The 17,019-nt window shown below is 33.8% G+C and overlaps 1 protein-coding gene across 5 annotated transcripts in view; it reads left to right on the forward strand.

Annotated features, from left to right (window-relative positions):
* Positions 1-15,271, forward strand: part of LOC117218442 (alpha-tocopherol transfer protein-like) — a 32,560-nt gene extending 17,289 nt beyond the window's left edge. For 2 of the 5 annotated variants that reach the window (XM_076520950.1, XM_033466818.2), the window contains 4 exons: positions 8,616-8,754; positions 11,110-11,269; positions 11,508-11,977; positions 13,891-15,271. In XM_076520950.1, coding sequence (XP_076377065.1) covers positions 8,616-8,754; positions 11,110-11,269; positions 11,508-11,977; positions 13,891-14,042 — 921 coding nt within the window. In that variant the 3' untranslated portion in view covers positions 14,043-15,271. The other 3 variants (XM_033466817.2, XM_033466820.2, XM_033466821.2) reach the window with 3 other exon arrangements.
* Positions 15,272-17,019: the final 1,748 nt, after the last annotated feature.

Below are 17,019 nucleotides of genomic sequence, written 5' to 3' on the forward strand. Positions count from 1 at the left end.
GTACAGGTATAAAAGTGAATATTTTTATTTATTTATGTAACTACAAGACATCAAACGGAGTAGAAATTATTTCTAATAATAGCAGCGTATCAAATGAAATAAAGCATAGATAGAAAAGTACATATTTCTATACATTTACACAGGATAACAAAAGTATTAGGTATTTTTTCGACAATAAAATAGCAAATGAGTTAAAGTGATTATTATTATTCATAATACGACTTTTATGTGTTTATAATAAGAAAAATTAGTAAATGAGGCATAAACTAAGGGAATCAAAAACGTATAAAAATATTGTTAACTTACTTCGCAATAACTAAAATTTAGTGCTCCGTTTAATAATTCTAATTACTGTTGTTTATATAAACATTATAAAATTAGGTATTTCTGTTCATTTGCAAAATCCTGGATAATAAATGAATTAGAAATTGCATCGGACAATGCTAGCAAATAAATTCTAATAATCGTCATTATTGAAGCGAAGCATAAATATATGTATAACTAGACATTACTGTTTATTTGCATAATGTAGGATAACACATGTAAACAACGATTAGGAATAAAAAGCCGTCGAAGAAAGACGTATCATCGCTTCTTACATTTGCGAACTTATTCTGATTATAAATAATTTCCGCAACGCTTCATTGTCACATTAAACTATTTTCAAATATAATATTGTCATCGTAAAGATCTAGTTTCTAGTATCTATGGCAGCTCTCTGGTCGCATCTGTCATTTCAGTATTTAACTACAAAAAAAACTCATTGCTACATTACAGCGTTACAGGTTTCTTGCTCTCGTCTACGTCAGATCTACTAAATGAGAACTGCGACGGCCGTCTTCTACGATCGATTGTTTCAAAACAGAAAATAAAATCAATGAGATTTGTAAATATTGACATCATTTTTTTTCTTACGAGCTATGAAGAAAGAATCATCTTTAACGTAACCATGACGCTCGCACTATTTTATTACAGCTTTTCTGATGCATAGATGAACATTTGCAATAGTCACGCACGTAATTAGTCTTCTTTGTCGCCGTCATTATCTACGGCGCATGAACGTGAACTAAAACTTGACATTCTAAATACCTAATCCATCCTTGAAGTTGCAACTGGATTAGGAATATTTCATTGCAAGAGAGAATTTTATTTTTTGTTCTTTTTCTGACGAAGGACAATCCTATTTTGTTTACTCTTTTGCGAAATATGAGCCGTTTATTTTGAAAGTGGCATAAGTCGCTTTGTTTTTAAGTCGATATATTTAAGGGTTTGCGTTTTAACACGTTTAAAAATATGGATGCTAACTTTCGAGAAGATTTACTTGTATTTGTTATCTCAGGATACTGATGTTTTTCTCAGTATAAATAATTTCGTATAAACATGAAAAAATCACCACTTTTCATTACGGTAAAGTGACTTATGCCACTTTCAAAATAAACGGCTCATATGAGCTGACAAATCTTATATTATCTTATATACGAAGAACTCGCGAAAATGCAAAATTATGCTTTAAAAAATGTACTGTTCGAATAATATTTTATTCCTCGAAACTTAAAGCTTTTTTTGTTAAAGTTTGAAACCTGGAGACAAGAACTAGACGGAAAGCCTACAGCGTTTATTGAAATCGTTCGCATTGTGTAAGCTTCGAACCTTTTTTCGGAGGACTATCCACTTTCTCCCCGACTTTGAAGCAAATTTAATCATCTTTTAATAACGTAGCAATACAGCATAACCAACAATATAATATTTAATCATTCAACGAGATGAAACAAATAATTTACGAAAAGAGGAAGTTGTCCAATGGATGTTTTTCCCCCGAAAACAGGGGAAGAGATAAGTTTTTATTAATGAATTAAGTATATTTCAATGATCGCTTCAATTTTTTTTAAACATTTGCGAGCGTTTGCGTGCTCAATTTCCGTGCTCAATTAGCTCTACATGAAAAGAAATAATGAACCAAAAACCCTACACAGAATTCCACGTGAAAGGTGTTATATAACAAAATTGTTTCGTCATTTTCAATGATTAATAATCCACGCGTAACTTGTATAAGACTAGATTGCAAAAGGGGAGTAAGGTACGAAGAACGGTACAAAAATCTCTTTCTTTGGGAACACCATTAGTGTCTGCGCCTTCGAGTCAGATCTACTCGGTGACTTCTCACCTTAACTGTTCTTATTTCTTTTGAACTTTGTACGTCATGACTCTCTTTTTTCACGTCTGCCAGTGACAGCTTTACACAATGGACGCCGACATAGAACTGGAACATTGAAACTGTTCGAACGATGGAACAATCGAAGTTTCACTGCATCTACGAAAAAAATAGCACAACTGTTGCATTTTTACGTGACAGCCATTGCAAAAATTGATTCAAGATGAACATAAAACAATGCATAGAATATTATATTATCCGAATACATTACCAGAATTTTATATATATATGTATATATATTATATTATTAGAATATTATATTATATTAGAATGAACAATTCGTTTAATTCGTTAATAATTCCACAGAGCTGCGACTAAAAGCAAAATCGCGTAAAGTTTCAGGAAGTTTTAAATAATGGCTGAACTTTTGCAAACTCTGATCCCGGATTTTATGCATTTATGACGAAAATGAGTAAGTCAGATTTGAAACTATGAGAAGATTAAATGAATTTAACGACATCAACGTACCATTTTCTACTTGCTAAAATTATTAAAGAAAGAATGAGATTTCCATTCGTCTTCTGTTTCTTGCAATTGATGCAAGCAATTTTTATTTCGCATGAAGTTCCGCACAGTCTGTTTGTAAGCTCGCGACACCGAGCACGAGTTCGACAGTCTGTCTAGTATTTCACCTGTCGAATTTCCTGTCGATCCACTAAATTCCATTCGGGTATGTCTACCCGTTTCATTACTCCGTCACGTCCGCAAGTCGCCTTTCCATCAGGTTGCCTAATTTCAGGTTTTACCAAGGACTGTCTTTGGTTGTATTCCCGTTTTTTTTTGTGGTGCACGAACCGCGCGCGATTCTTTCTCCGCGAGAAAAACGAGCACGGCGCGGGGCAATGTTAGTTTTTCCTCTCCTGAAAGTCGCCGACGTTTATCAACTTCGAAATGTTCGTAAGCCTTTCTACGAGCGGTACGTTCTAAACGCTGCTTGTCATCGAATTTCATGCTTGTTTCCAATAAGAATGGCACCGCGTGTCCTGATCGTCGCATCGCGAACGTAGGGTCATTTTAATTACAGTTTTGTTACTGTTGTTGCATCTAATTTGTTAGTAGCAGTTAATAAAAAAGATACACGATGAAAATGCGGAGTTTTATATTTGCAATACACGTTTAAAAATCGGCAGTATAGTTATTGTTATTGTTATAGTTATTGCTAAAATGTAGACAAACGAGATTCGATAGAATTTTTATTTTATTCGCTGCTTGTCCCAGCGAACGACTTTTCTATTTTAAAGATCTATTTTTATGTTTTATAAATCGTAATGAATTTAACGACAACATTGAATCGCTGTGAGCATGAAACTCGGAACAATTTTATTTTATGCGTTACCAATTTGGAATGAAGAAAAATAAACTATTTACATGCGATATTTACGTACGTTTATTTAGACTCAATTAAAGAAACGAAACTGGATTCAAGTTTTATTTTATTCGTTCATCATTTTCGAAAGCTAACATGGAACAATTTTTATATTTATTTCTTCTTTTCCCATAGAAAACGCGTCATAAATAGAATTATAAACGTTCTTCTACAATTTAATTTATTTTGATTATTAATAAATAGATTGATATCGTTACTATAGATAAAAATGACAAATCTGTTTCCAAAAATTGACTCGAATCACTCTCGAAATTCAGATTACCAAAACTTATGGGTACCAAGGAAGAAACAGTTGACGTCTCACGGGAACGAGCTTCGCGAAAGAAGTTCTAGAGTACGCGATCGTTAGAAATTTCTAAACCATCTGTGTAAATATTATTGACACAAATTAGAGTGGCCAGCGAACTTTTTTCGATGCGCGCCTAACTTTCATTTCTATGTCCGTCGGGTTGTGGTATTTTGTGTGGAAATGTTTCGTGAGTCATGCATTAGAGCGAGAGGCTTTCGCGTGTCGAAAGTGAGTACGCGGTTGTTAACTCTTTAAAGTAGTGTAAATTCGCGTACGCAACCATTTCAACTATGTTGAGATACAGGTACAATATCGCGAAATATTAAAAATCGTGCTAGTAATTTATCGCGCGTTTATATTTATCCAGCACGTTGTTTAACAGAAGATTTCGTCGGGTTAAAGTTTTACCATAAAAACGGTGCACTTTGCACGGAGAATTTACGCATAGTTTCTGTACCTTTTGTTTCTGTACTTTCACTTTCTACAAGTAACCGAATGTGTCGTCACTAGACCGCGAATTTTTATGCAAACCAAAAATTTTTGAAGACTATCGTAAGAAACCAGAAATGAAATAAAAATAAATTGTTACTTTTAATAATTTTGATAGACTAAAAATAGTGTAACAATATATTATTTAATTCTTCGTACGTCTCCACAATTTCATATTTCAGCTACTCGTTTTTGCCATAAATGCAATTTAAAACAAATTTCTTTGATGAAACTTAATTTACACGACTGTTCGAAGATTTTGATGTTCTACAGATTATCAAATATTAATTATTGATAATAACTCACAGAAAGTTAACATAAATAGGAACGATAAATATCAAATTGGCAAAGGAAGTTCCAAATTCTTGGACAACAGTACGCATATTTCTCGTGTAAAGTATTATAATATTTAAAAATTAATTTCGTTCTAAAGTATAATATTCTCACTAATATGTGCAATAAATTTTACTCTTCATTTATACGATAAATAGAAAACCGATCGAAATACGCTTTATTCTGCTATTAAAATGTTAATATTTTGACTGACGTGTACATTTTCACAAGAAACAGAAAAATAATATAACAACAAAAATAAGAATATTGAATGAAATTTGCTATTTATGCAACAGTGGTACTTCTCGTGTGGAAATAATTTATTATTAGCCCATAAATACTTCGTCTAATTTTGTCAAAAATACATTTAAACGAACGATATTTTATATTATGACAAAAATGCTACTGGACAGGTGAATCTACATCAGAAATTTACATAAATCCGTGCGTCTGAGATAAGTCTCCGTATCACCGAGATGATCTCTAAAAGATCACTCACCTCTGCACTTTCACTAAAGCCTGCGAGTCGCAGGTGCTATGCCGATCATTGAAAGAGGCCGTTTTCTATTCAAATGATACGCGCAAGATCAGGTCGGATTAATCGCAGATCGCGGACAAAATCGTGCAAAAATCGTACGCGATCACGCGACGTCACTATATTCGACACTTTTCTTTCACGAAGTAGTGAAATACAGGTTCCTCTCGGCCAGCCGTGACGAGCCTAGAGAAAGTTTAGCGTTGAGCAAGCTGCTTCTGGTCAGCATTAATTTCTCGCATAAGACCGATGTGTGTAGAATATGCATGTATGTCGACCATTTGCGCAACTTGTTACACTGCGCATTTCGCGTAACACGTGCAACACTGCAACAAAGTATTATGATTACGGTCGAAATTTGAACAGTGATTTCTTGCTAGGAAATTTGATAGTTCGGGAACATTCCGATCTGTATCATGCTATGCAGTTTACGATATGGGAAATCTCGGTCGAAATGTTAGGTAAGTCTTGCGACACCGTCAATGTTTTAATGCGAAAGAATTACTTGGACAATAGTGCCACTTATATTTTCTTATCAATGAACTGCGGATCTTTCTGCGAAATACAAATTTTGTGCATCGATTGCAATAACCACGAAATGCATAGACATTTATTCCTGCCGAAAAATAATTTTAACGAGTTATAAATAATATAATAATATTATATATAATAATAATATAATAATAATAATATTATATATATAATAATATATATAATATATGTAATATTATATATATAATAATATATATAATATATGTAATATTATATATATAATAATATATATAATATATGTAATATTATATATATAATAATATATATAATATATATAATATTATTAGATATAATAATCAAAGGTTAAATTCTTCAATTCTTTTAACAATGTTGCTGTTTTCTGTTTCAACTACTCAATTTTATTATAAATGCAAAAAGATCCGCAGTCTATTAAATTAATCAATGAAGGCTTATAACTTTATTTCATTGAATTAGGATTTGTGAGTATTGTTCATTTGATTTGATAATATTCATTGATAACGTGGCATAATAATATATTATTTATGCATACCGATTATTTTGATACGTCATTTTTTAAAATATTATGAATAATATATTATTTATGTATAACGCTTATTTTCATACTGTACTGAAAATACTGTACTGAAAAGAAAACAAGACCTTATGACCAACTATATCTATACATATATCGTGGACTATATCTTGTCAAAATGTCTAGAATTTTACGAATCATTATACTTAAAAAGTTTAAAGAACATTACGAGCCGTTAAAAACTGTCGGATTATTTACCTACAAATTATGGCGGCACTAATGTTTTGCTTCGTTTTGCAAAGAACAATAGACAATCGTACGAATGCTCGATGATTTCGTTGATTATTTTTCACCTGCCGGAAATTCGTAATGAAGTCAGAGACAATGTACTTTCCGATTAATTCCGCAAGAGGTTGTTTCACGTAAGAATATATGTGCCAATCAAATTCGGCTTATTATCTGCCACGAATTAGCTTCATTCTTGGTATCTGAGGAAGATTGTTTGTTTCGTAAGGGCATCGCAATTACCTGTTGATGAGCGATCAAACAACTGTGAAGTACAAGCTGAAATTATAGGCAATTGTTCTACGAATACTGTGGCCGGTAAAAAACACAGAACCGAATTGAAAACGTGGAAAGAGATTTTTTCATAAAGAATATTTTTCATGTAAAATGTTTCGTGTAATGGTCGTTACAAAAATATCTTTCTTCGAGGATAGAAAAAGAAAATTGATCTGCTTACTTTAGAAAATATTATCTTTAAACGCATTGTATAACTGTCTGTAAAATTGCACTAAACTTATTCGGCTTACATATTTTTAGTACTCAATATTGAAAGATTCAAAAAATTGTCTATTGCTTACAACAGTTCGAAATGGTTAGAGTTTTAGAACTGTGAGAATTCCCGAGTATCTCACGAATTCTACGAAAATGTTAATGATACATCGCGAAGCATACGCTTTGGATTAACGTAAATCCACAAAAGAAGCACGCATAGTGATGGACTATGTAAATGAATGAATTTATTCGCAATGTCATTTATGTCTCAGCTGAGTGCAGACGAATGGTCGGTTGCTCGAGTATACTTTGTTAGTCGAGTGGACATTTGGGTTTACAGTGGGGTTCATTTGGTTTACAATGGTAGAAACCCGAGGTACTGGCAAATACATTTTGGTTTTTAACACGTTGAATGCCACGGGGGTCATCGGTGACCGGCACTTAACTTGGCGGTGACGCCATGGGGGCCACCGGTGACCGGCGCACCCGAATTGATAGAAATATATATATAATTTCAAACAAATGTCAATATCTAAAATTTTGTATTATTACCATCGTCGATTCAAACAGTGACCCCTGTCGCAATTAACATGTCAAACATAGTTATACACTGTAACTTATCTATTGCAGATAATATTTCAACATTATATGTATCGCATAAAAGAAAATTCATCGTGACGCCACGGAGAATTTCTGTAAAACCGGCGTGGCATTCAACGTGTTAACACTTTATCGACCGCTAGCCTATTTATCGGCTTTTCGATTGCCAATGTTTATCGATCGCTAGCCTATTAATCGGCTTTTCGATTGCCAATGCTTATCGACCGATAGCCTATTAATCGACTTTTAGCTATCGACGGTTTTCGCTTCTTTACTGTTTTGTTAGTAGCTGACCTCCTGTATGCTGATCTCCCCATATCCTTATGAATTATAATTATAATAATTATTATTATTTATTATTATTTTTAAAGGAATAAGCACAACACAATGAATAGCGAAAATTTAGCCGGTACTGGGAGCAAATGCGCGCGCGACTAAGCCAGTCCTTACTGAGTGGCAGCCTCAACCACGACCGGACGATAAAGTGTTAAAATAAAATAATCACAGAACATTATGTTTTGATCTCCAAACATAAGTAACATTTCTGGTGCAAGGATATTCTACTTCTTTATTCATGTTCATTCCAGTTTGTAATTAAATGATTCGTTACTAAACTATAAAATTGCTAACGAACTATAATACATAATTGCTAACAAAGCATTCTTCAGATTGCGCGGAACGATATTAGTCGCTAAATTGCAGATTTTACGTATTTGTAAAAAAAACCGAATGTGTGAAATATAGAACTATTTTTATTAACATTATCGAACGAAAGAATTCATTTTTTATTTATTTTCTGTTCCTTACAATTGACTCAGAAAATTTGTATTTCGCTCGAAGTTTCGCAGTCTAGTAATTGTACTTACACGTGCATTAATTGTAAAGTCATCCGATTAATGAGTTCAGAGGTTAATAGTAGACATTGATGTGTTTCTAAAACGATTTCAGATGTTGCTGATTCAGCCGTCAGAGGAGATGTCGAAACAGATTCGCGAGGAGTTGAACGAGAACGTAACGACACGCGACAAAGACGTCGAAATCATCAAAGAATGGCTATCCAAACAACCACATTTGCCCAAGTTCGATGGTAATGAAATTTTCAATGTTTTGTCATTTATGAAAAGTATAGTTCCCTAGTCCGCTCTTAGTGTATGTATATCTAGAGACGAACGAATTAACAGCCAATTTATGCTAATATAAATTTTCATCGATTAATTTATAACGTGTAACGCGCAGACAAGAAAATTTAGTGTAAAGTAGAAACGTTCAAATTGTCTCATGAATTTAATACAAATTTTTTTCAGAACATGTTAGTAGACTTTGTTTTAGTTGTTGCTTCGAAGAAAATAGGTCAGAGCTCAACTATTGGTAAACGCATTGACGAGGGTAAATATTCTTTATGTCAATGATTACTATTATTTAGCCGATACATTATTCATGGGTAAGAGAAGCAAATCATTTTTAATACCAATCCACGTTGTTGAGTGTGCTCCTAGGATATGTAAAACCGCGTGTAAAAAGCGCGTTCTGCACGTAAACAGATTAACAAATTAAACATTGCATAATGAAGTTCAGGGAACACATTGCACAATTCGCTATAAATGTCAATGAAGTCTGCACGTACGACACTTGAAACTGAAACGGAAACAGGAAAAACCATTGTCCTTTGGAAAACTACGACTTATGCACTGCTATCGATAGTGCAGATACAGGATGCATGTACATCTATGTGAAGAAATAAGACAAAAATTTGGTATAACATTTTTTTATCCCGGGCTCCGTTTTCGAGAAAGTTGATCTTAACACTAAACTAAAACTGGCATGTACTGCTTCACAAAAGTGAGAAGACCGAATTTATTTAGAATTTGTAAAGTTTTTATTATAAAACTTGCTCCAATAATATATAATAACTTATTCAAGCGTTTTCCACGAAAGAGTCTCGGAACTTTTGCAGAATTGCAAAATAAGAAAGCGGTCACTTTGACCGCGATAGGTTTAGTGTTAAAGTTCGTCCATCTTTGTAAAAGATTTATTTGTCGTCTATTCCTCTACCGCAGTTGTCTCCGCCTAAGACAGTGTTTACAAACATTAATTGTTGCGAACTAGAGCAGTATAAATGGAATGCTTCCATCATTGTTAGTGTTTGTAAATACTGTCTTGGATGGAGACACCAGCGGTTTCTACCGCTATCGTACGACAAATAGATTCTTCAAAATGATTTTTAATTTGACTTATTTTATGGCGAAATTGGATAAAATAAATAAGAACAGTAAAAACTCCAAAGAAAAGAGAATATTTTGATATTATTTTAGAAAACATTGCATTCAATATATAAATTATGAATACATGGAGAAGACAAGATTTGTCACTGAAATATAAATATTACCCAGGTTGGAAACTAGAGCGGTAATAAAGACAGTAATGAACGTATTACTTCGTGATTAACTGTTATTAAAACTATTCGGGTCATTGCGACAGCACCAGCCTTAAATTGCACGCGATTCTAATTGCGAAAAAAGATTTAGGTAACGCGTGAAATAGAAGCTGTCCTTTAAGGCGAAGGATATTAATTGAGCGAATCGAAAGTTAGTATGGAAATAGTTTATAAGTTGTGAACGTGTAAATAGAGATTCGTTTTGCTACGTTATCATTCGAATTATTTAAATCATGAGGATATAAACTATTTACTAACACTATTGTGTAGATAATTAAATTAGTAGAATTTACGTAATTTAGATTGTATGTAGAAGTATACATTTATAAAAATTTTTCAGAGCTTTTTTGAGGAGCAATAATAATTTAATTATACATTTATTATTTATTTAGTCTTTTCGAAGACTAATAATAATTTGTTAAAATACAAATATATTTTGAAATAAATCATTTATTATTAAAAACATTTATTATTCTCAAATCATTTAATGATATATTCTAGAAATAATTACATATAACCATTCTGTCAAGATTTTTGTCAAGATAACAAATTTATTATATATATATATATTATTATTAATTATATATAAATAGTTTATGCATTATTAAACATTTAGCTGTTAAATAATTTAATATTAAATAAAATACATAATTCATATTTTATTATTTATAATGTAATAGAATTTAAATAATTTAAATTCTGATAATTTAATTATCTACACAATAATGTTTTCAACATTCCGTGTCGTTTTTGTGTCGCTTCAATAGCTTTCTATAACTTTCGCACTCCAGTAAGCATTGCGTTACCCTACATTTGGGCAACGAAATACGTCTGTCTATTTTTCTCGCGTTACAGATAATCACAATTTACCTAAATACGTGCTCTCTAGGTGCTCTGTAAGACGAGCGCAATCGCTCGCGTAATCGGTCACCTTTCTTTGAAAGATTTACGCATCAACGTTTGATATATTTCGCTCCATCTTGTTTACACAATTCTTGCTGTTCTCAGACGATCAAAGGATAATGACGTTCCTGCGAGGCTGTAAGTTCTCCTTGGAAAAGTGCAAAAGAAAGTTGGACATGTATTTTACGATGAGAACAGCGATCCCCGAGTTTTTCGCTGACCGAGACATTACGAGGCCAGAACTGAGGGAAATCAGCAAACTGATGTAAAAATCATTCTTCTCTACATTCTCAAGAAGTTTTTCAATAGCACAGCTAGGTGCAAGTCGAGTCTACGCAAAGACTTCGCAGTCTACTTCAAAGACTATTTTTCGCAAAATTCGCCCTAAATAAGATAAATTCACGAAAAATATCTAGCAATCTGTAACATATGACCGAATACTGAATATTATTCTTCCGAATTGTTACATAAACTTATTAATAACCGAGCATCGTTATTTTTAGACAAATCCCACCGTTGCCCGGTCTGACGAAAAACGGTCGTCGCGTGATCATCATGCGGGGAATCGACAAGGAAATACCTACCCCGAACATAACGGAGGCGATGAAGATGGTGATGATGATCGGTGACATTCGTTTGAAAGAAGAACTCGTCGGTGTCGCTGGCGACGTTTATATCCTGGATGCCAGCGTAGCGACGCCGGCTCATTTCGCTAAATTCACGCCTACGGTCGTGAAGAAATTCCTGGTTTGCGTGCAAGAAGCATACCCGGTGAAGCTGAAGGAGGTGCACGTCGTGAACGTCAGCCCGCTCGTGGACACTATCGTGAACTTCGTGAAGCCGTTCATCAAGGAGAAGATCCGCAACAGGATCTTCATGCACAGCAACCTGGAAACATTGTACGATTACATACCCCAGGAAATATTGCCGAAGGAGTACGGCGGTGACGCAGGACCAATTCAGGATATCCATGGTATGTAGACCACAGTGAATTCTCCCTAATCGACGCTCAGATTCTGCACAAAAATGGACAATTTATAAAGAGGAGATACCATTATTCGTTTTTAACTTCCGAAAATTGAGCGATCATGCGATGATTTCAATAAACTAGGCCAGAATAACTCAGTAACCGCAATGCGAGGGTGAACTCGAAGAACTTTATACTTCGGTACAGTAAATTCTCCCTAATCGACGCTCAGATTCTGCACAAAAATGGACAATTTGGAAAGAGGAGATACCATTATTCGTTTTCAATTTCCGAAAATTGAGCGATCATGCGACGATTTCAATAAACTAGGCCAGAATAACTCAGTAACCGCAATGCGAGCGTGAACTCGAAGAACTTTATACTTCGGTACAGTAAATTCTCCCTAATCGACGCTCAGATTCTGCACAAAAATGGACAATTTGGAAAGAGGAGATACCATTATTCGTTTTTAATTTCCGAAAATTGAGCGATCATGCGACGATTTCAATAAACTAGGCCAGAATAACTCAGTAACCGCAATGCGAGGGTGAACTCGAAGAACTTTATACTTCGGTACAGTAAATTCTCCCTAATCGACGCTCAGATTCTGCACAAAAATGGACAATTTGGAAAGAGGAGATACAATTATTCGTTTTTAACTTCCGAAAATTGAGCGATCATGCGACGATTTCAATAAACTAGGCCAGAATAACTCAGTAACCGCAATGCGAGGGTGAACTCGAAGAACTTTGTACTTCGGTACAGTAAATTCCCCCTAATCGACGCTCAGATTCTGCACAAAAATGGACAATTTGAAAAGAGGAGACACCATTATTCGAGCCTCGCGGCTCGTTTTTATAGTTATTGACAATAGGTTTTCTCGAGAGTTTGTTCGAACAACTTACGGAACAGTGAAACGTTAACAGAAAAATGAGCACACTATTTGTTCGCATAATCTTTATGAATGTCAGTATCAGAGCGATTATTTCGAGAGATTTTCTGAATAAATTGCAGTCTATTAAAATTACAAAATTGCTTCGTTCCTGCGACTGTCGTATAAAATATTCAATGTTTTAAACATGGAAATCTAAAACAGGTACAATAAATTCTCCCTAATTGACGCTCAGCTTGGAAACAAAAATGGACAATTGTTCGAGCCTTTCGGCTCGTTTTTATAGTCGCTGATCGTCAACAATTATAAAAACGAGCCGCGAGGCTCGAATAATCGTATCTCCTCTTCTCGAATTGTCCATTTTTGTGCACAATCTGAGCGTCAATTAGGAAGAATTTACTGTACCGAAGTATAAAGTTCTTCGAGTTCACCCTCGCATTGCGGTTACTGGGTTATTCGGACCCAGTTTATTGAAATCGTCGCATGATCGCTCAATTTTCGGAAGTTATATTAAACAAATTGCTGTTACGCTAGAAACAACAAAAAGACATTGTAAGGACACAATGTACAAATATTTGATCCGATCGTGTTGACGATTTCGTTTCGGTGACAGAAAGAAAACTCCGAAACCATTCTTTTATCGCATTGACAACTTATGCTATTTATCTGCTGAAGCTCCAGTTTATGACCACCCTGTAGAAATAGCCATCATTTTGCCACGGAGTGCGCAATATGAAATACATTATTCCATATAGGAAATTCTTGGAACTCTCGAACGATCAATACGCCTTTCTCGTAGATAATAAACGAATAAATTGAAGTAGATTGAAAAGTGTGCGAGAAAGTTGTTGAATTAATTGCGTTGATCTCGTTTCAAGCTTGTCTGCGTGTTTAAATATTTTCATTGATATTACAAAAATATATGCTTTTCTATTTTCTGCGAGGAACGGAGCGAAATTGAAGAACGAATCTTTCACTTTTCCTTCTGGCAAAATTTCAGAGCTATTGACCGCCTGTTTGGTTTCAGATACCTGGATGAAGAAGCTGGAAGAGTACGGGCCGTGGTTCAAAGAACAGGAATCTGTAAAATCGAACGAAGCTCTTCGACCTGGGAAACCAAAAACACAAGACGATCTGTTCGGCCTCGACGGATCGTTTCGACAATTGTCCATCGATTAAGATTTAAGAACGTACCTGGCGGAAAATTGTGTAATCTTAAGCAATTCTCATTTTGGTGCTAACACCAAGAATATTTGGTATAAATTAGATGTGTTGTACATTTTTAGATCTTTAAAAAACTTGTTTACGATATATTATATATATTTTGTTCATTATATGTATATTTTAGAGTAGTTGATTTCAGTATCAAACTATGTATTTATCTTTTTATACATCGACCGTGAAGAGCTTTTAATTGAAAATACTAGATAGTAATATATTACTGAAAATCGTCTATTTCTTATACCGCATTTTTTTACTTTTAGCGCAGAAGCATAGAGAATTAACGCTATAACTACCAGACGGATCGAAACGATTTGTTTCTAGTTCGTTCCTTTACAGTTGCTGACAATCATAAAAACTTTTCTATGAAAAAATTTATGAACTTCAGTCTTATCGTTGTTATAAAACAATATACATCAGTCACCGTTAGGGTTCCGTAGTTCCAGTGTTTAACCCTTTGCACTCGAAGCTATTTTAATTATAAATCTAAATTCATTCTTCTGACTTACGGTATTTATATATTATATGACAAAGTGCATTTTATGCATATAAAATTTAGTTTTGTGACTCGTACAACAATTAGTCTTTTAACAATTTTTTGTATCTAAGCTTTTATAATATAGAAATCATCTTGGAAGGTGATGTAACAATTTTACTGGTGCCTCGGGGTCACCACTCGAGTGCAAAGGGTTAATACGTTAACACTGTTTCATAAAAAAAATACAATGTATGTTTATTCGCGAATGATCTTGAAACACTACACAACAATCATTGAATTTTGCGTGCGTACAAAAAAAAGAAGTTTATATGTATAGTACTATTACTACGAATATTACGAATGAACATTTTTAATTTTTGACAGTTTCACGTAACAAAAGAAAACCATATAATGTTAAGCATTTTTTATTACAATCCTTGTTCGCTTATGTTGTATTAAATTATGTATATTTTCTGTGAATACATAGCATCCATAACCTAATAACAACATTTCCACTGTACATAGAATTCCAAAAATATTGTAACATGAAACGAGAAGAAAAGAATATTATTCCAGCAACAAGAAAATAAAATATTGAACGAATCATGATTTATAACTCGTGTGCGCAGATCATATAAAATCATTAAAAAAATCGTTGTATCACATTATACGTTATAATAATAAATAGATTGGAGAACTTAAACGAAAACTGAGCATGTACAGAAATATATGTATATTATTTCAGCATTTTGCGTATTCGTATGTCATAATGACATATTAATTAGAAGGCGTGGCTTTGAACGCGTGGGAACATACACATACACGTGGGATACGTGTACATACTGTTAATTAACGAGTTCAATATCCTCGGTAAACGTGTACACGGATTGCATGTTTGTACGTACACATGATAATCAGGTAATCGAAATCGAGATTACAATATTCGGATCAAGTATCTTTACATTGTGTGTTCGATATTACGCTCTTTAATTAACATTCTAATACCGGTAGTGAAATAACTGTTAACCAGATTTGAGCATTGTAAAAATAAAATGTTATTGGATCAACATTACAAAATCTTTCGAATAAAATTTTACTCTCGACTAATCTTTCAAATAAATTCTTCGAATAAGATTTTATTCGAATAAATATAGATTATAGATTCGTAGAATAAAATTTCATTCGAATAATATTTTGAATAAATTCTATGAGTAATATTTTATTCGTTATTCGTTATCGGAATAAAATACGCTCAACACTGCTATTAACGAATTCGGCAGCTTTCTGACACACACACACACACACACACACACACACACACACACACACACACACACACACACACACACACACACACACACACACACACACACACTTATGAAAGACAAAGGTATTCAGAGATCCTTCTACAGTATTTACACGCATACTGAAAATAGTCTGTGTGTGCGTGTGCGTTTTACCAGATGACAAAACGTTTCGTATTCGTCAGGACACGAGCCTTGTTTCCTTTTTTCGTCGGGCGAACATGCTAGACTAAAGAGAAAATCCAGTTGCACATGCACGGTTACGCTCAAATTTACTATAAAAAGCAAACTTACTTACCGACACGGGCGTTCTAAGAAATGATCTTTTAAGTGCAGAATGCTTGAATACTTTCATTCGAAGTATAGAAACACCGTGCAACTGCACGCGCGATCGTCTACGCCCGGATAATTCGTTTATTTTCACGTAATTGTGGAGTCGAAAGTGGGTCACACTGTCGCACCACACGCACATAGAGTATGGTACTTTCGTTTTTTGAAAGCGACGTTCGTTTTTTTAATTGCATACCACGCCCGCCCCATTATGAAAAATAGGCTTGGTTCGTGCGCAATTCGCGGCACCGGATAAAAAATAGAGAACGTGCAAAATTATTTCCCACGATTGCTACTTGAATTCAATTTGCAGTTAAGAGGTGTGCCGCTTTGCGAGTCGTTAAATTTTATAAAAGTATCGTTTGAAATTAATTAGAAAAAGCGTATGTATCGCGAAAAGAATTTTAAACAATTTTACCTTCTTTGATTCTTAAAGTCGCAGAAAGGACGCTTAAATTAATTGTGATTATAATTATCTATATCTGGTTCTATTTTAGAAATAGAAAATTTTAATAGAATTAGAAATAGAAAATTAACAGAAAGAAGGGTTAATACTACTACTTAACTTCTCTTTGATGTCGTGTTAAATTCGTAGTTATCAAGATCTTCATGGAAAATATTAAATTATTTGAAAATCAATTGTAAAGAATAAAAGTTAAATGAAAATGTGGTTCTACGTTCAAAAGTTTTAAAAAGTCGAAAATTTCTACAATTTTTCAACTTTGCACTTCACCTATTCGTTTCTGTCATAAATTCATAAAATCCAAGGTCTAGTTGCTAAAAACCATTTCTACCGGACATCTTATACTGTTCAATGACAATT

The sequence above is a fragment of the Megalopta genalis genome, chromosome 4 (assembly GCF_051020955.1).
Source record: "Megalopta genalis isolate 19385.01 chromosome 4, iyMegGena1_principal, whole genome shotgun sequence".
Lineage (NCBI taxonomy): Eukaryota > Metazoa > Arthropoda > Insecta > Hymenoptera > Halictidae > Megalopta > Megalopta genalis.